Source organism: Crotalus tigris, unplaced genomic scaffold (assembly GCF_016545835.1).
Source record: "Crotalus tigris isolate CLP2741 ecotype Arizona unplaced genomic scaffold, ASM1654583v1 scf7180000017545.3456711, whole genome shotgun sequence".
Classification (NCBI taxonomy): Eukaryota; Metazoa; Chordata; class Lepidosauria; order Squamata; family Viperidae; genus Crotalus; species Crotalus tigris.
This window is the reverse complement of record NW_024096464.1, coordinates 1,678,471-1,699,178: the sequence shown is the minus strand read 5'-3', so window position 1 is coordinate 1,699,178 and position 20,708 is coordinate 1,678,471. Positions and strand designations below refer to the sequence as shown.

General features: G+C 37.3%; 1 protein-coding gene across 6 annotated transcripts; it reads left to right on the top strand.

The window, feature by feature from the left end:
* Positions 1 to 5,050: 5,050 nt before the first annotated feature.
* DCAF4 (DDB1 and CUL4 associated factor 4) lies at positions 5,051 to 18,399 on the top strand. 6 transcript variants are annotated; one of them, XM_039333423.1, is made up of 14 exons: positions 5,051 to 5,526; positions 7,223 to 7,334; positions 8,075 to 8,175; positions 8,928 to 9,085; positions 9,378 to 9,460; positions 10,249 to 10,351; positions 10,904 to 11,047; positions 13,572 to 13,621; positions 14,357 to 14,436; positions 15,714 to 15,809; positions 15,884 to 15,981; positions 16,512 to 16,688; positions 16,780 to 16,894; positions 18,037 to 18,399. In XM_039333423.1, exons 2-14 carry the CDS (start codon positions 7,225 to 7,227, stop codon positions 18,288 to 18,290), a joined length of 1,569 nt encoding a protein of 522 aa, XP_039189357.1. In that variant the 5' UTR covers positions 5,051 to 5,526; positions 7,223 to 7,224; the 3' UTR covers positions 18,291 to 18,399. The 6 variants fall into 6 exon arrangements, with proteins under 6 accessions (XP_039189357.1, XP_039189283.1, XP_039189262.1 ...); XM_039333349.1 differs by lacking the exon at positions 13,572 to 13,621 and adding an exon at positions 13,221 to 13,270 and having other exon boundaries at positions 5,052 to 5,217; XM_039333328.1 differs by lacking the exon at positions 13,572 to 13,621 and adding an exon at positions 13,221 to 13,270 and having other exon boundaries at positions 5,052 to 5,526.
* Positions 18,400 to 20,708: the final 2,309 nt, after the last annotated feature.

Below are 20,708 nucleotides of genomic sequence, written 5' to 3'. Positions count from 1 at the left end.
GCAGTTTGGGCACTCAGTCTCTAAAAGGTTCACCATCACTGGCCTAGAATCATAATTTTTGACACTTATAATTAGGCTGAATATGCATTTCAGATTACTATTATTCAAGTCATGATTCACTGATGTAATCAAGGTAGTCCACACTAAGTATTTATAGAAAACAATACCAATTCCAACAATAAAAATACCAAAGTAGGTCTACAGTATGATTTTAGTTCAAAGATACTCATAGAATTATGACTGGTGCTTGCAAGAACAGATAGAGCAGAAGTAAGTGATCACAGTAAGAGTTAGGCAATTCAAGATTTTGAAGGCAAGGCAAAGGTATCTGAGGAGCACAAGTATTTGATCTAAACAACAAACAAAAATTCTCTTATAAACTCATACAGTATTTACCTGCTTCAAAACAGACATTCATTGCAAAGTTGGGGAAAATGGAGGTACGTCATTTATAAGAATATGTGCAGAGTATGAAGTTTTACAGTGAGTTATGGTGTTTTTCACATGAAACTATAGCAGCATCCCCATGGTCACATGATCAAAATTCAGATGTTTAGCAACTGGTTCACATTTATGACGGTTGCAGTGTCATGGGGTCATGTGATCAACTTTTGTCACCTTCTGACAAATAAAGTCAATAGGGAAGCAAGATTCACTTAACAACCACGTTACTAACTTAACATATGCAATGATTCACTTAACAACTGTTAAGGAAAGTCATAAAATGAGTCAAATTTCCCTTTGTATGCTTTTTTTGGTGTGATTTACTAAATATGTATGTATACAGGATTTCATTCTAAATATACAATTCATTCAATATGTGTTCCTCTGGCCAAGAGAGAAAAGGTAAAATTAAAATTCTTTACACAAAAGGAAAAAACAGTCCAACCTATCAAAACCAGTACCATAAAAAACAGATTAGGAATACAAGTTAAGATAGGCAAGAAAATGGTAAGTGAGCACCTGTCCATCCTAGATAAGCTCAAATCACCAAGACCAGATGGATTACACACCAAGGTTCTGAAGGAACTGGCAGATGTGATCTCAGAATTACTGAACTATATATTTCAAAGATATTGGAGTACCAGGGAACTACCAGAGGACTAGAAAACAGCTAATGTATTTCCCATCTTCAAAAAAGGAAAAAAAAATAGATCCAGGAAATTACAAACCTATCAGCCTGATCTCAATACCTGGGAAGATTCTAGAAAAGATAATCAAGCAACAAATCTACAAACAACTAAAGGCAAACAAATCATAACCAAAAGCCAACATGGTTTTCAAAAACAGATCCTGCCAGACAAGTCTTATTACATTCTTTGACAAAGTGACAGTATTAGTGAATCAGCAAAATACTGTGGATATAATTTACTTGGACTTCAGTAAAGCATTTGATAAAGTAGACCACAACCTACTGTACTACTAGATAAGATAGAAAAATGTGGGTTAGACAGCATCATCACCAGAGGGATTCGTAACTGGCTGACCAATCACACTCAATGTATAGTCCTCAATGGAACTGCATCTACATGGAGGGAAGTATGCGGTGGGGTACTCCAAGACTCTGTTTTAGGCCCATTACTCTTCAACGTCTTCATCAATGATTTGGATGAGAGGATAGATGGGGAACTCATCAGATTTGCAGATGACACCAAGCTGGCAAGAATAGCCAACACTCTAGAAGACAGGCTTAAGATACAGAAGGATCTTGACAGATTTGAACATTAGGCGCTATCTAACAAAATGAAATTCAATGGTGAAAAAAGTAAGGTTCTATATTTAGGCAAGAAAAAAGAAATGTACAAACCTGGCTCAATAGTAGTAACTATGAGAGGGATCTCGGAGTCCTAGTGGACAATCAATTAAATATAAGCCAGCAGTGTGCTGCAGCTGCCAAAAAAGCCAACACAATGCTAGGCTGCATTAACAAGGATAGAATCAAGATCACGTGAAGTGTTAATACCACTTTATAATGCCTTGGTATTCTCTTGTTGAGACTCTGGAAAGAGTACAGAGAAGAGCAACAAAGATAGGGTTGGTATAGGGTTTCCTGCCTAAGCAGGGGGTTGGACTAGAAGACCTCCAAGGCCCCTTCCAACTCTGTCATTCTATTCTATTCTAAAAAGCATGCAGTGCAACAAATATGGCACAATGAACAAAGTTTAAACTTTGATGTACTGCATGTCAAAAGTGCAAATCTTCATAAGTGATTCAGGTTAGGAGATAGAAGGGGAACTCATAAAATTTGCAGACAACACCAAGCCAGAGGGAATAGCCAACATTTACAAGATAGGCACCAGATCACCAGACACACTTGAACACTGGGCCCTATCCCACAAAATGCAATTCAGTGGTTAGAAAAGGAAGATTTTACATTTAGGTAAGAAAAACCAAATGCACAAGGTATAGAATAAGCAGTACCTGGGGCTCAACAGCAATAACTGTGAGAGGGATCTATGAGTCCTGGTGGACTTAAATAGGAGCCAGCAGTATGCTGCAACTGCCAAAAAAGCTAATGCAGTCATCAACAGAGAGATAGTATCAAAATCACAAGACGTGTTAGCTACTACTGTATACTATTTTGGTAAGGCTACACTTGAAATATTGTGTCCAGTTTTAATCACAATATAAAAAAGATGATGAGATCCTAGAAAGAGTGCAGAGAACAACAAGATGATTGGGGGCTGGAGGCTAAAACATATGATGAATAGTTGCAGGAACTGGGTATGTCTAGTCTAACAAAGAGATGGACTAGGGCTGACATGATAGCGGTCTTCCAATATTTGAGGGACTGTCACAGAGAGAATTGGAATCAACCTATTCTTCAAAGCATCTGAGGACAGGACAAGAAGTAATGCATGGAAACGTATCAAGGAGAGATCCAATCTAGAATTAAGAAGAAATTTCCCGTCACTGGGAACAATTAATCAGCCTCCAGAAGTTGTGGGTGCTCTATCCCTGAAGGTTTTTAACAAGAGATTGAGCAGCCACTTATCTGAAATGGTATAAGTCTCCTGCTTGAGCAAGGGGTTAGACTAGACCAGGGGCAGGCAACCTTGGCTCTTTTATGACTCGTGGACTTCAACTCCCAGAATTCCTGAGCCAGCCAAGCAAATCAAGCTGGCTCAGGAATTCTGGGAGTTGAAGTCCACGAGTCATAAAAGAGCCAAGGTTGCTTAACTCTGGACTAGACTAAGTCTCTTCCAACTCTGTTATTCTGTTAAGTGAGAACTAGTCTCACTGACTAACCATTGCCTACACAAAATAATCAAATCAAAATTATCTACTAATAATAGTTTATCATTAAGTTATTACCCGCAAAAATACAAAACTTCATGTCCTGTCGCAGCAGACTGCAATGTTAAACATTTCTGAAAAAATTCCAATGTTCTGCAAATAGCAGACTATCAAGGCAGGCAGGAGAAATTTGATTTTTTTCTTTTTCTTCCTTTCTTTTCCTTCTTGCAAAGAATAAAGTACATCAATACAGTCTAAGCATTTACAATGTTTAAGGTATGAAGGAGGATAAAGATGGCTTAAGATCCAGCTAGTCCCTTCTCAAGGTTTCCCAACTTATGAGACAGATAACCCTGATTTCAAAGATGGAAATTCAAAGAAGCTTTTCATAAGGGAAACAGGAGTTTCCCAGCATTGTGACCATCTAAACCAGGGGTGTCAAATTGCCGGCCCACGGGTCAGATGCATAATGCTGAAACTGCCCCCACCCCATTGCCGGCAATGGAGAAAAAGTCACAATACGTCGCAACATGTCACATGACATTGCAAGTTTGACACTCCTGATCTAAATCAGGCGTGTCAAACTGCCGGCCTGTGGGCCGGTTGCATCATATGGAGGCCACACCCACCCCAGCTACAGCAATGCAAAAAAAGTCACGATACATCGCGACACGTCACGTGACGCAATGAGTTTGACACCCGTGATCTAAACCATTGTTTCTCAATCTCAGCAATTTTAAAATGTGTGAAGTTCAACTCTCAGAATTCGCCAGCCAACCATGCCAGCAGGAGAATTCTGGGAGTTGAAGTCCACACATTTCAAATTGCTGGGGTTGAGGAAATCAATCTAAACCATCCAACAAATTTTGAAAGACTAGACATGTAAAATAAGATAACGTACTGAACATTACTGCATACTATGTACTAACATGAAGCCAGCAGGAAACAATCTGATTGGTCATAGCTGTGTCACATTAATAGATCTATGGGTCTATTAATGTGACACAATTAGTCCAATTTATCTGGCTTGTTCCCAGGTGCTTTATAAGTAAACGTATATCACAGAAATAGCAAGGGTCTTCCATATTATTTCTTGCAAGGAAACAGACATTATAAAAACTCTGCCACCAAGCTATTTCATAAATCCAAAATGTTTTAAGTGTCCAACAATAAATACAGCATACAGAATAAGAAGGGACATTGAAGGTCTCCTAGTCCAACCCCCTACTCAGGCAGAAAGCCTTGGCCTATACCATTTCAGACAAGTGACTGTCCTGTCTATTCTTTTTTTAAAAAAAATCTCCTAGTACCCCTTCATCAAAAGAAGGCCAGTGACATATGGATGACCATATGTTCATTCTGCAGTTTTCCTTATTCATTTGGTAGGATTTTCATTCATGGCCTTAAAACAGAAGCCATAAAAAAGAAGCCGTTCAGCAATATCTATAGCTTGCAAACTGCTCTTCTCACCTTTTTTTTTAAAGAAAATGTACATTTCAGTTCTACAATCCTGACAGGTTTGTCCTCTAACCCGGTGTTTCTCAACCTTGGCAACTTGAAGACGTGTGGACTTCAATTCCCAGAATTCCCCAACCAAGCGGGAGTTGAAATCCACCCACCCTCCCGCGGTCAAGATCGAGAAATACCGTCACACAGTTACCCTTTTTGTATGCGCATTCGCACATTCTCCTGTCACAGCCCCTTTCTCCACACAGCACACGCCCACTTCTGCACGTGTTTAGTAAGTTCCCTCCCCCTCAAGGCCGGACAATCGCGTGACCCGATTCTTTTTTTAGGGGCAAGGGAACAAGGCCACGTGACAGAGGGAATGCCTCGGAAGCTTCTGTTTCCGCATTGTGGAAAGAACGCGCAACGGGATAGGCGCCCGCTGTTGGCCAATTAAAATCTCCGGGTGGCTGAGAGGTTGCTGCAAGCGAAAACGAAGTCCTCCGCTGCGGGTTAGGCGGGTTCATGGCGAGGGTGAGATCCGTGACTTTCACGACGGGAGAAAAAGGCAGGACGGGGCCTAAATCTCCTTCCTCTGCTCGTGCCTGGTGGTAGCAGTTAGATTGAAGGAGAGCGGGAGGGCTCCTCTGCGAATTTAGAGAGGTCTGAATAAGCAGCAAAGGGCAGGCATTTAAGGATAAGACAGGGCAGGACAGACCTTACCTTGGAGGTCTTCTAGTCCAACCCCCTGCTCAGGCAGGAAACCCTATACCATTTCAGACAAGTGGGTGTCTAATCTCTTCTTAAAAACTTCCATTATTGGAGCGTTCACAACTTCTGGAGGTAGGTTGTTCTACTGATTAATTGTTCTAACTGTCAGGAAATTTCTCCTTAGTCCTAGATTGCTTCTCTCCTTGATTGGTTTCCATCCATTGCTTCTTGTCCTGCTCTCGGGTGCTTTGGAGATGGAGATTTCAGATGGTGTGGTTACCCAGGAACCGGGGAGCTCTTCAGAGATGGCTGGGCTGAAGCAGAGGGCAGCCACCATTTCTCGCGGAGGCTTTGGATTGGATTCCTGCACTGAGCAGAGGATCTAAAAGGCGAACTGCGTGACTATATGATCGTGGAAGTCACCTAGTTGATGTTAGCTGGTTTTGAGAAACTAGGCAGGGTCTGACTTGGACTTGGATGGAAGGCTGTTGAAGTCAAACAATGTTTTGTTTTTTTAAAAAAAAAAAAGTCCCAGCAGAAGACAATGGCAAACTTCCGATAGGAGACCCAAAGGTGCTTTTTTCACAAAGCAACTGGATTTTCTTGTTTTTCTTTGAAGATGTTTTGCTTCTCATCCAAGAAGCTTCCTCAGCTCTGATAGGAGAGAATATTTGTAGCTCAAGGTTGAACTGTGAGTCCCTTGGTACTCTCTGAGCTTTGTTACCTGGTAATGAAATGTCTGGAAGAAAACAACCAAGCTCAGAGGGCACCAAGGACCCCACAATAGCAAATGTTTAATGCTTAATGTTTTTCCCAAGAGAAATAGATCGATGCATCTGCAGGATTTCCAAATATTGAGCTTGTTATATCAGTGTCTTTGCTTATGTTTTTGGTACCATCTTCCTTGAACTTTGAAACACTTTGGGATAAGAGGCTAGATGTGGAGGAAATTCAGAATCAAAAAAATCTTTAAGCCCTAAAGTCTGTGGATAATTGTATGGTAATCCTTTCTGTGTGAGCTAACTAAGCAGATTGTGATAAAGACAAAATGAAGACAGGGAGGCAACATGCGACTGGGGCAGAGTAATAATGTGAAGAGAATAGCTTAAGCCTAAGTCACTGCAGATAAAAACTGCCATGCTAAACGTATATTGATGTTATACACCAGCTTGATTGTCTCCTAAAGCTAGTAGTTGCAGAAGTTCAAATTTAATAAATTCAAAAAAGGCAAATCACTATCTTTCACTTACCTGTAGCCCCTGATGTTGAGCTTATCTGGGCTCAAAACAGAGTCAGTTCTAGTTACAATAGTTCTTGGATTGAAGGCAATAGGGTCATATCAGATTGTAGGCTTGACTGAAAAGTCAAAAACACAGCAACAATTTATTTACTGACGCGGAAAAAAAAGGTTTATCTATGTCCATATAGTGACAATGAGTTAAGTTTGACTTTTCTTTCTTCCTGTACTTTTTCCTGTAAATGAAATTTATTGAAAATGAAGTGTTCCTAAGACGGACCATTTGTGTATAATTTTGGAATATGTTGCATACTTGGATTAAATTTGTACAAAGAAAGGGTCAATTTGATGAACTTGTTTACAAACTGGTGGACAATTTGTGCCTAATTATGACTCTTGTATGCACATTGGAACAAGTTCTCCTGTCCGTGTTAAATTTGCAGATCACGATGGTGGCCACCATTTATTTTTTAAAAATATTTAAGTGGACATGCTTGTTATTTATTTTTTTGATAGATTATTGAATTCCAAAGCTATTAACATTACTCAAAAAGCTTAAGTTATATTGTAAAGTACCTTTATTCATTACAGAGATGAAGAGAAATAGGTGGCAAGATAGAAGAAACCATGAACAGCATAATCATAGACGAATACGTAATACCCAGCCTTATATGGTATTCCACCATCAGCATTCTACTGAAAGGCAAGTATTTATTTTTGGCCTTTTAAAAATGTATTTCAAAGAGAGTAGATTATTTAAAAATTATGTGCTGGAAGTTGATAAAAAGCAAATCCTCATCTTGATTATGCTGTATAGGTTGCTGTTTTCTATCTACTATAAATACTTTGCTACTTTTAAGGTCATGTAGCCCATCCTTATACTGTAGTACTTGGAACATTTTATGTTTTGGTTTATTATTACTAATTGGGGTAATCCTTAAGAAATGCTTGTACATTCAGCTTGTGAACTTCAGCTCTATATTAAGGTTACTTCCTTTTTTTTTTTCACTGTAGCACCTGAAAGGAATTGCTATGCCATCATTACTCTTCTGTGATTTAAGAGGACATGGCAGAGAGGGCTTTTATTGGCACTATGGTAAAGCCACTTCTAAATGTTAGATGCTGTCATAAACATATTTGGCAGACACCAAGAATTCTATTAACTGCAGATTTCTCCTGCAGTTCCAAGATTCTTTAGTCTAATGGAGGCCATTTCTCAGTATGCTCCATGCTTTGTTAGCTGCTTCAGTAAATTAATGAAAGGCCTGAGAAACTAATTTAAAGATATAGTTCAGATGCAATATTGTGCTATATACAGTAATGGAATTTTTGACATCATTTTCTACTCTTTATAAACTTTTAGCCCTTGAGTATTTCTGTGTTCGATGGTTGTTTCATTATTTAGCTTGTCTATTATCGTCTTTCTTTTTCACATATTCATAGGCCTGAACAAAGAGAATTGCAAAGTTTGCAGAACTCAGGTAGAAGCCAAACTGAATCACCTTCTGCATCTTCCCATTCACGCCAAAGTTCTTCAGTTCCAGGTAGGTTTCTATTACTTCTATAGGTTTGATCCAAAAAAGTCATTAAACTTTTCAAAACATGATTTTCCTTCATGGTTAAAAATAAATTTTCAAAATGACAAATTATATGGATAAATAGAAAATGACTGTTTTTAGTAATAATTTATTTTTTTCCCCAAGTATTAATATAGGAAGACATTTTTTTCTCATAATTTACAGTTTACATTCGTTCCTCTTCTCTCAGATTATGATTGTTAGACAATTTTATGTAATTGCTCGGATGCAAATATTTTGCTAATTGCAGCAAATGTGTGTGATTGGCTATTTTATAACTACCATAACTAGTATCTAAAGTGCATCTAAAGTCTGAATATTTTGAGAAAAATATACAGCATAAGCACAGTATAGTTGCGTTTTGGTGAAGATAGTGTGCTAGATAACTTTTACATAAAATTCATTTTAAAAATTTTAGAATAAACATTGCTGTTCTACTTGCTGAATTTTATTTTGAGTTATTTTAATCTTACTAGTATAAATTATTCTTATATTTTATCATGGTTTGTTGCACAATGAGCCAGATGTTCAGACTGGATTTTTATTATTATTTTAGTAGCCATGCTTATTTGTAGTACAACAAACAAAAGCAACTTCTTTGGATTGAACTGGAAGCATGAAGTTTCTTATTCCAGATCCTAAAACTGCAATACTGTGCAAGTTTTGAAGAAGTTGAAAGAGCCTTCTAATAATAGGATTTGTCGTTCTCTTTTTTAAAGAATTACCAGGATTTTATTATGATCCTGAAAAGAATCGCTATTTTCGTTTACTTCCTGGGCATAACAACTGTAATCCTCTCACCAAGGAGGGTATTCATCAGAAAGAGATGGAAAGGCAAAGGTTAAAACTTTTAAAAGAGGATGAGAAAATGGTAAAGGTACGGTTGAATTACAGTCACATAATGCTAACATTTCGTACTTGCTTTTAAACCCTTTCGTCTCATTAAAATTAGTTTTGTGATAGATTGTAGTCTTTTCTTTATTTTCATCTGAGTTTCATTATAAATCTTTATGCTAATAACAATTAGTTACAATCCTAAACTATTGGTTTGACCATAGTAAGGGGGTCTGCCATTGTACGAAATCCATTCAATTTTTGGATATTAAAATGGTAACCACACATAATTTAATCTGAATAAGAAACATTTTGTTTTTTATTGTTTTCAATAGAAAACACCTAGATCTGGGCTGAACTCTTCAATTATCTTACGCAAGAAACAATTAGGTTTCTATAGTTCTATCACTTATTGCAGGTAAGATATTTTAAAACCTGTTTATGTGGCAGAGTTTTTATGCTTATAGTGTTGACCTTAATAGTCTCGCAGAAAATAGAATCTGTTTGCTAGACTAAAACCTTATACCAGGGGGCTGTTTACTGGAGACATAGTATTTTTATGGGTTTATCCTAATTTACCTGCTTGACAGTTTTATTAAATTGCCCATTCCACATAGAATCTCAGCAGTATTCAATATTTTAAATATAATACATTAAATATAATACAATACAAATATAATACAAAAAATCAATTAAAATAGTAACATTCATAAGAAGATCATGCAAACAAAACTGTAAGTCAAAAGCACACTATAACGGTACCCTTTAACTTGCTTCCTGAAGTCAGGATGAATTGGGGCCATGTGTAAAGATAGGCATAAAATGTTTGATGCAGTAGAGTCTATCATCAAGAAGATCTTATCACTTGATCTGTGGCCCCATGAACTGTATGAAGTTGGGGGATCTTCAAAAGGCTCTTCCTGGATGGATACATTCTATTTTAGGATATTACAGAAAGAGTAAACCTACAGATATTTATCTTTTTGTTTACCTTTGATCCGTTAATGTTATTTTAATGTATATGTATATCCCATATACATCTAATATTTTAAAAATAACTTTACCCAAATAGTCTGGTTAAAACACAGGAATAAACAGAACTGGAGATTTTTGAGCAATTGAAAACTGCCTTTTAGCTAAGTAATAGCCTCTATTGACATTCAGTTTCAGTTTATTTAATTTTCTTTGTTTTGCTTTCTTATGTAGGCTAATTCATGAATTAAAGGTGAATTGCATGCAGAGAAGAAAATTAGAAATTGAGAACCTAAATTCTTCAGTTTCTGGAAGCAACAATTTTAAACTAATTGTGGTATGGTGGCAGATTTGTTGGTTTTAATTTTTTATTATATATTTAACTCAGATTACAGATTTATGGAATGGTATAATGCTTAGAGTCAGTTGAGTAGAGCAATTTATAAGCTCAATAAACAATATTTACATTAAGGCAGGGGTGTCAAACTGCCGGCCCACAGGCCAGATGCGTCATTCGGAAGCCATGCCCACCCCATTGCCGGCAATGGCAAAACTGTCCCGATACGTTGCACGACGTCACATGACGTCGTGAGTTTGACATGTCTGCATTAAGGTTATAATATGATTTTACATTAAGGATTTTTTTTCTTGCAGATATTCTCCTAAGTATTTTTACAAATTCTTTTAAGAAACATTTGGAAGAATGCAACTGTTAACTAGAATGAGACTGTGAGATGAGAGAAATGTTTGACATGTGTTACCTATGACATTTGGGGACATTAACTATTTAAAAGGAATACAAAATATTCTCCATCGTTGACTCAGTGGATGTGCCTTCAGAGAAAAACTGTGGAATATAACATTGTAGAATAATTTACATCTTTTGCAGGCAGACACTGCCTCTGAGAGAATAATCACTGTGAGTGAGGCAGAACGAGGAGGATGTAAATATGGAATTGTCGACCTCAGTGGTTTGGGAAAGAATTCTCTTACCGTAGAGATGTGTGATAACCCATGTTTCACAAATCGGAAGGTATTCTGTCCTGCAATCACTCATATCTTTTGATGACATAAATTATAATCTTGTGGTTAAGGTTTTATTTGATAAACATTATGGTTGATGATTTTAGTTACCGTAAATTATATTTGGTTGATTTTACAAAATGAAAAGTTAAATGAGTTTTAAAAAGAAACAATGCAGAATATTTAAGGATTGAAAATGGTAAATATAGCACCCAAATGGAATTCATTCAACTTTTGTGATAGAAGTTTTTGTAGAATTCAGTACAACTCCTGAGTTGGATAAATTCTTCGTAAAATAAAAAACATGTTTGGGAGTTCTCTTGGCTCATACTCCAGAATGTTTTTTACCCGTTTGAGCTGATGCACCTCAGGTATCCTACTCTAATCAGTCTAGGCCAGAGGTCCCCAACCTTTTGGGCACCAGGGTGTTCCAAGGAGAGAGGTTTTTCCACAGACCGGAGGGTGCATGGTTTTGTGTGCTGCCTGCATCCCACGGATGGGGCTTTGCTTGTGTGTGCGGACCGGTTGCTGGCATGCCATGGCTGGGTACTGGTCCAAACCCAGGTCTAAGCTATTCTAAGCATATATATGGATTGCTTCAGAATTTGTAGTTTAGATTAGAACATGTTGCTGTGTTCTAGATGCTGAGAAATCATTTCTTTCTAAGTAACTGTAGTAGCTCCTGATCGTTTTCCCAACCCCTGTTTCAAGCCCAGGGGTTTATGGCTTCACCAGGCAGAGCCGAGATATCACATGGATCTCTTCTCTCCATTTGACCTTACTGAGGTCAGTGTAGATCCTCTAGATGCCCCCACTTGTACATAAAGTGAAAGGGCTTTCCAAAATACATCTCAGTAAAGGCATCCTTTTTGCTGACATTTTGATGCTATGTAAATAATTCTATTATTTTAGGCATTTATTATCTCCATTGATGTTTCCCTTTGGGTTTTTAATTATTTTATTATATTTCTAGCCCTGGACTATTTTTAAAAGATAGGATATAAATGTCTTTTTATACAGTTTAATTTACTCAGTTTAAAATACTGGGTAAGAATTAAAAAGTATTACAAATCGTCAGGGCGTTGGTTCTTGTGTGAATAGAATGTCTGAGTTCTACTGAGTAATTAACCTGAGAACTTGTTAGAATGTGTTTTTTCCCACTTCATCAGTTGTAGTATTTTGCTTATCATAATTTAGGCTAGATGCAATGGATGTGTCCTATACATTTCTTTTTACATTGCAATCTGGCTTTTAAAAAGGAATTTCTGTTCGTGTCCATCTATATACTACTAAAACTTCCATGCCTGTTCGATACTTTATAACTTTCAATAGGGCAAAACTTGTCAACAACTGCTGGGATCCATTACTTCCCAGGGATTGAAATGTGCTTTTTGTTTGTTTGTTTGTTTGTTTGCTGCTTCAGCACTACTGATATGATTGCTGATGCTTTTATGCTCCTTGCCACCTTTCCTGCTAGTAAAGTCTTGTGGGAAACTTGCAAGGAGAAAGTCAATGGAGAAATGATCCAGTCATGCTATATTGCTGGCCATGTACACACTCCCTTGTTCCCTTCCTCACCTGGCAGCAATCACTTACTTGCCTACTGGGAAGGGAAGATTTCCAGGGCTCATTGGCAGCTTCCCACAAGGAAATCTAAGCGGGGAGCCACCAGGATATTGGAAGTCCCAATGACTTTTTTTTTTTTTTTGCCTGCCTGTCTGTCTGCAGTCAGTATGTTTCTCTGTTTAAGTAAGGACATTTCTCTGAAGCAATGACCCAACAGGTTGCAGGTTGTCTAGTAAGCAATTAAAATGAATATTAATGATTCATACCTTCAACTAATATATTCTGAAAAGTTTAGAGCAGTTCTACCCCTGCCTATAAAAATCAAATTTTCTGGTTGTCTGAATAGTCCTCATTGCAATCTGTTTTAATATGGTTTCATTTTATTTTTGTTGGTTGCTCTTTGTTTAGTTTGAAGCATATAAAAGATTTAATAAAATATTTACTGAGGCCTACATATTCCTAGTGATATATTCCTGTTTTTCTATATAGTTACTTTCATTCCAAAGTATTGTTGCCTATTGAATTCTTTGCATCTTTTTGAGCACTTGCTCCAGTCTTCTCATTTAATTTTCCCTACTGTTTGCTGTAATATGTTTATCTGCCTTTTGTTTTCCAAGGTGAATTCTGTGTGCTGGGCCTCTTTGAGTCATCTGGATTCTCATGTTTTATATCCTTGTTATTAAATAATGGATGTCTAAGTTTAGATTCATTACAAAACTATTGCACAGAGTAACTTTGTTTTTAAAAAACTAAAAATCAACTCTGTAAGGTTTCTTGATGATATTAATATTTACTGAGGCCTACATATTCCTAGTGACATATTCCTGTTTTTCTATATAGTTACTTTCATTCCAAAGTATTGTTGCCTATTGAATATTTTGCATCTTTTTTAGCACTTGCTCCAGTCTTCTCATTTAATTTTCCCTACTGTTTGCTGTAATATGCTTATCTGTCTTTTGTTTTCCAAGGTGAATTCTGTGTGCTGGGCCTCTTTGAGTCATCTGGATTCTCATGTTTTATATCCTTGTTATTAAATAACGGATGTCTAAGTTTAGATTCATTACAAAACTATTGCACAGGGTAACTTTGTTTTTAAAAAACTAAAAATCAACTCTGTAAGGTTTCTTGATGATATTAAATTCTTCTGGATTGAGACTGTAGCAAAGGGAATGGGAGAATATTTGTTGAGAATCATATGCAGCTACATTCTTGATTTGAAAGTTAAAAAGTGATTTAAAGTTACCATTTGATAAGAAGGCTTGGCCGCTGCAGACTAATATGAAGTCAAGGTCATATCTGCCACAAAGTGTAGCACTTCTGTAAAATCCTGTACTAAAAACAAAACATATTTTTGCTATTTTGTAAACCAGATTAAGAAATGCTGATTATAGCCTTTGTTGCCCTCATCCTCCTTTATGGACGAAAGAGGAAGAATATTTCTTTTTTCATTTTGTTAAAAAAAGAGGGATGGAATTTTAATGGTCAAAAACTGCCCAGAATCTTTCAAATGAACAGTGTAAAATCATTGCAATGAATCAGTAAAATCAGAAAATGGAAGCATTAGTTTCAGTGAATGAATATTTTACTGTATAGTTTAATATAATCTGAACGCTACTGTTTTCTAGTGAAAGATTTTATCGGTGTGTTCATTGCAGAGGTTGATCTATTGTGCCTCTTAGCCTGATGTTATGTGACATACTTTGTTTTTATGCACACTCTTTGCATCTTTAATATCCTTAACTGCATTTTTCAAGTTGTGCCTCATGGGTGTTGCAGAAAACTTAGGGTGTGCTAGCCTGCTCCCAGCTTCGTTCTTCAATACCTCTAACATAGGTATTTCATATTTGTTTGAGGACGAGACAAAAAGGAAGAGTTTGTTATTATATAGGCGGCTATATAAATGTTTTAAATAGATCAATAAATGCTTACTTATCTCTGAAGAGAATGTTGTGTCTGCTGCTACTCTATTAATTCCTACTCATATAGGTATATATTTTTGATCCATGAGAATATTAACAAGGAACTGAAATTTGAAAACATGTCTTATCTATAGATCAGTGATGGCGAACCTTTTAGAGACCGAGTGCCCCAAAACTGCCTTGCCCCACCCCCCACCCGGCCACTCACCGCCTCCACGGCCTGCTGCGGATTGCCTAGGTGGCCCAGCAGCGCCATGGTGGCCACGCCTTCTACACTCCATGCATCATCTGTGTGCGACGGGGCCTGAGGGCGGAGTCTTGTCCCTGCTGCCTGGCTGCCATGTCCTTGGCTGTGCTGCTCCATGTGGTCCATGCCTGGGGGCGACTCTCCTTGAGGGGGGGATGCTGGTGAGGGGGCTGCGGGGGGAGACGGGGCTGGGGCGATAGCATGTGTGCCCACAGAGAGAGCTCTGAGTGCCGCCTCTGGCACGCGTGCCATAGGTTCGCCACCATTGCTATAGATATTATAAAATAGACGTATTTTCCCTGGAAAATGCATTTAAACTATTGCTGTTGATGTGTGATAAAATACAATAATATTGGTCCAGGAGGAAAGTATGAACATTTTTTGCTACGCTATATACATTATTGTAAGAACTTGGATTTCTGTCTCAGGTTAGGGATATAGAAACTTGTGAAGTCCAATATTAGTAAAAGTCATAAACACATTAAGCAAACAAGATTTAACGAAGATATGGGACAAAAAAATTTAAGTGTCTTTAATGATGCTGAAACATATTTAGAAAAGCTAATAACTAGTTTTTTTTCAAACAACATGTTAACTATCATGAAATGTGTAATGTCGGAAGGATTTTTAATTCCACGTATTAGTATAAACACCTCTGCCTCCAAATAGAAAATTTGCCCAGATTCTAAGAATTATCACTTGCATTCTTTACAACATTATTTATTAATTAAATTTCTATACCATCCTTTTTCCTACAAAGTGACTCTGGGCAGCTTACAAATTACAAACAATGAAATTGCTTCATTTTTAAAACATTGTTTCACGTATTGCCATATTTTTCTCCTGAAATAATTATATTATGTTCAGAAATGACAGGACATAGATTTGTATGGAGCATATTTCCAACTTCATGGTGGCATTTAATATCTTCCTATTTGTTTTAGGAGATCAGTGTGGAATATCATGGAGGTTCAACATCTCCACAGCCTGGTCTTGTGCCTGGTGTCATAACCCTCAGGCGAATAACTGCTTTAGCACAGGTTAGTAATTCAAATTTCCATTATGGTGTCTTCTTATTATACACTTGTCACTTAACTTTTTTTTTTTGTCTTAGGTTTAAGTCGACGAATCGTTGTTACTAATGCAGTGACTGGTCATCATCAAACATTTAATACCAACAGTGATGTTCTAGCACAGCAATTTGCCACCCAGGTGGGAGAGGCTATCAGCTTGATATACATTTATTCACCAGAACTTAATGCTGGCAGGATATAATAAGGGCACGAGAGGACAGAAGCAGATGAACTGCTATAACATAATGGCTGTTTAAATTTGTTGGAATGGCATTCTAGGAGAAAGAAATTGCAGCCTGTTATTCAGATAATCACATGATATAATGTCATTAATGCTGAATATTTGGTTACTAGAAAATCTGCTGCTAATGTCAACCACTTTTTGCCAGACAACCAGTTCGGGATATGTAATAAAGATATATGATACAGATAAACTTAAACCTTGCCCTCTTTCTTCAGCTGCTTGCATCATCACTACTTTGGCTGTCATTTGGATAAAATAGAATTACTGAGCCCATTTTTATATTATAATTTATATATTATTAGAATTAACAACTCCTTATGTGCTTCTGTAGCCTAAAAAAAAATCCAATATAAAGTGTTATTAAAGGCTGTTTTTGAGAGTGGATTTAGTTGAAAATGTTTTAATTTCTTCCTTGGCTTTTCTAGTCTCCAGTTTTATATAATGGTTGTCGTTCAGGAGAGATTTTCAGTATTGATGTCCGTCAATCCAACCATAAAGGGCAAAAATGGAAAGCTGGGCAATTCTTGCATGATTCAGCAATCACATCTCTTAATCTCCTGAAAAGTGAGCAGTATCTCCTGGCTGCAGATATGTTAGGCCAGGTAGGATTTTTTTAAATAAAATTTTCTTGATAATAACATCTTCTACTTAAAATAGAGTTATATTAGTTCTGTTGGCTTTGATCACTTGCAGATAAAGCTCTGGGACCTGAGACAACTAAAATGTGTAAAAGAATATAGCGGTCATAAAAATGAGCATACTATTCTTCCTTTGCACATCAATGAGGAGGAAGGGCTTCTTTCAGCAGGTATGGCATTCTTGGTCATAGACTGTATTATTAAATAATAAACAGGTAGGGCGCATACTGTTAGTGCAGGGGTGTCAAACTCAATTTCACTGAGGGCCACATCAGCATTGTGGTTGCCCTCGGGGGGCCGGGGTGTGTGGCCAGGGTGTGTGTGGCCTACTGGGTGGGCGTGGATGGAGTGGGTGTGGCTTACTGGGTGGGCGTGACCAGCTCTACATCATTCACATCAAGGGTGCCTGTGGGGGCCTGGGCAGGAGTGGGACAGATCTGAGGGTCTCTGGCAGAAAGGGGTGGGACCAGGGCAGAGCCCATCAAGCCAGATATGTGAAGTAGGCGAGGGCCATTTGCTGACCACTTCCAGGCAATGGTGCATTTCTTCATTCCTCACAAAGGGTGACACCTCCCCAGCATGCGGCAGGGGCTGGTTCCTCGCTGTTTCCAGACGGCCTTGTGGAGCTAAGACTGAATATATTTCAGCATAGATGGCCACCACAAAATTGTACATTGGCTCCAAGGCAGCAGGGGCCGTTTCCTCACTGTTCCAGGATGGCTTCGCAGGCCACATGAAACCACTTTGTGGGCCACATCCAGCCTCCGGGCCTTATGTTTCACATGTCTATGTTAGTGTATACAAAATGAAGTTGGCCTGAGAGCAAACCGAAGACTCTGGAAGCGGTATTTATTGTTTTCAAACTTGTAAGCAAAGTACCAAATGAAAATAGCTCCTAACTGGCTTTAATAATATGCTTGAGATACTGATCCAGATTTCAGGAAAACTACTATTCTCTAAAAGAGGTTAGTTTTTCTCTGACAAACTGGCATGCCTCTTTTCACATACATGTTCACTTTGCTCAGTTGATTGGAATTTTTATTACCCAAATTTAGCTACTAGCTCAGTGGCAGAAGACAGACTTTTCTGATCTCCATCTTGGTACCACATACAATCTCCTCCTCCTAAGTTTGTCAGTTTGTATGGCCATTTCACCCATTTTAATTACAATCAGCCACCTTTACCAAAATCTATAGCAAGCAGTCTAATTTGGGAAAGGCAGTGGATGAAGAACTTAGTTTTATTGAAATGTCTGTAAATAGCTAAGTGCTACAGTTTATGTTCGTATTTTATATTGCTTTTTTCTTCCTAGTGGGTCAAGACTGTTATACGCGAATTTGGAGTCTCCAGGATGCTCATTTGCTACGAACTATTCCATCTCCATCTCCATCCTCCAGAGATTCTATTCCAAATGTGGTGTTCTCGTCACAGCATGGAGGTGTCCGAGGTGTTCCTGGCTTGCTTATGGCAGTCAAACAAGATCTCTACTATTTCTCCTATAAGACAGATGATCCATATTGCCTGGATATTAAAAACATGGACTGTTCTACCTTGCGTAGTGACTGAAAATAAGAATGATGGGTCTAGTTGTGCTGTAGTTCCCATAGTTAACATTCGGGATTTTTACAATTATCAATATTTTTCAGTTAAAATAAAACAGTTTATAGATAGTGTGCATTTTCTTGTTTGTTTTTCTTTTCATAGTAATTACAAACTGCTGGTATTCCTATGACTTCTAATACAGTTGCTAAAACTTACAACTATGGTGAAAGCTGATATGTTTCACAATTATGAAGGGGGCAGAATATTTGAATGTTCCACAAATAGATCTCAAAATCTTAACAGAGTCCAGAGCACGGGTGTCAAACTCGCCACGTCACATGCCATGTCGCAACAAATCGCGACTCTTTGCATTGCCGGCAATGGGGTGGGCGCGGCTTCAGTATAATGAAACTGGCCTGCAGGCCAGAAGTTTGACACCCCTGGTCCAAAGTGATCTTTGCTACATTAATTAACTTGATTTTCTGAGACTTCCAAAGCCCATCATTATTTGAAGATTAAGTAAAGCAGATAATTGTACCGAAGCATATTATTTGTGTAATGTTACTTTTGAAATAGTATTAACTGATATGGAAAGCTTCTGGTTGTCAGCCTAATGCAGGATAGCTTGAAAGATATTTCCTCCAAAGCTTTTGTTGCCTTTTTTGCCACTGTTTTGCCACTGTTCTTTTTAACAATAGCTGTAAACATATTTCTGTTTGGACTGTCCTCAATTTTCCCTAGTATTCTCTGTTTCATCCTACGTAGTCTGCTCCTTCTTCCAAAAACCCTGTCCTGGTTAACCCCAGGTAGATGACGAATTGCACTCATTTTTATACACTAGAATTCTCTATTCTCTATTCATCATCAATATTGATTATTAGTTATTAAAGAAACGTACATTTCCAGAAGAAGCAGTTTCTGTTCAAAGAATAGAAGCGATAACTATCCTCTGCCTGTTACTATCTTCTTCAGAATCTTTTAGGTAACATTAAAAATGTTTTGATTTAAAACAGTTTGAGAATGAAGATTTAGAGGGGTTTTTAGGAGGAAAGTCCCATTATTTGAGTAGCATTACACACACAGCACAGAAATCTATCCAACATGCTTATTTTTAGACAAGCCTCCTTAATTCCAATATTTCAATATTTGTTTCAATAGACCTTCAGTCACATATCCACTGAAATAGATTAATACATTATTATATAATAAAAACAAGCAAGAAAGAAATCCCAATGGCCTTTAAGAATGCAAAGCCTGCAGGCGAGATTCTAATCTATACTGTATTATGTTTAAGAACAAGCTCATATTTTAAACGGGGGAAGAAAACAAAGATTTTTTGATAAATTGATTAAATCTTGCTTTATATATGTCAATTATTGACATATATAAACATGCTCTATATATGTAAATTATTGATTTACATTTCATTGGATTTGGTTTTATACTAGCTAACCCTAACAAAATTTGTCTTGTAATTGGTACAAAATCTAAAGCTATGCTTCAGTTTGATCACATAATACACTTAACAAAACTAGATAGCAGTTTGACATCTCTAATTTAGACACTTGTTGGGTTAAGTTTGACGATTTAGCTAGTTTGTGTTTTTAGCTATCTTGTATGAAAAACAATCTTGCCAGTGAGGCTGTTAGAATACAGAAACTGCCCCTTGTATTTGCCCATCCAAAACCATTTTACACTAGTTGAGTGCATCATTGGAGGAAAGATGACTATCTTTAAAGTTATCGGTGATGACTATATTTAAAGTTATATGCTGACATCAGACAGAACTATAGAATTTGTAGTATATTTTGAGGAAAGAACCATTATGTATGAGTTAAGCAATTTGGTTCTTACAGAAGAGAGAAATTTGTTCCAATTTTTTAAAAAAATATGATGAAAGTGTAGAACAAAATGATTATATTAATGTATTTTAATTACTCCAATTATTCAGTATATAAGCTGCAGAAATCATTCTGTAACTGATATAAACATATTTTGGATTCTGCAGAACATTGGTAGAAACTCTAGATTCAAGCCCTAACATGGAAACAAGGAAGGGGAGATAGATAAGATCAACTTCTTGTAAATGGGATTCATCTACAAAATAAATGCTTCCATGGAAATATGCTCTTCCATATTCATTTTGTAGTGCGTTGAACTGCATCCATTATTTCGCCACATTTATAGAGATGCAATGGGCTTCTGGCAAAGCATCACTTTTTAAAATAGAATATTTGTCCAACTCCTCTCAAAAGTTTATTATGATCCACTTAAAAGCAATTTTATCTGGATAATTCTCTGCAACCATGTTGCAGTACCTGTCTTGCAGTGAACAGGTAAAAGCTCAAACTCTACTATAGCATTATGTTTGACTTCCTATACTCTTATGTATGCTGTAATCCTGAATTTAAGAATGTTACAATTCATTTTGGAAATCCAGGA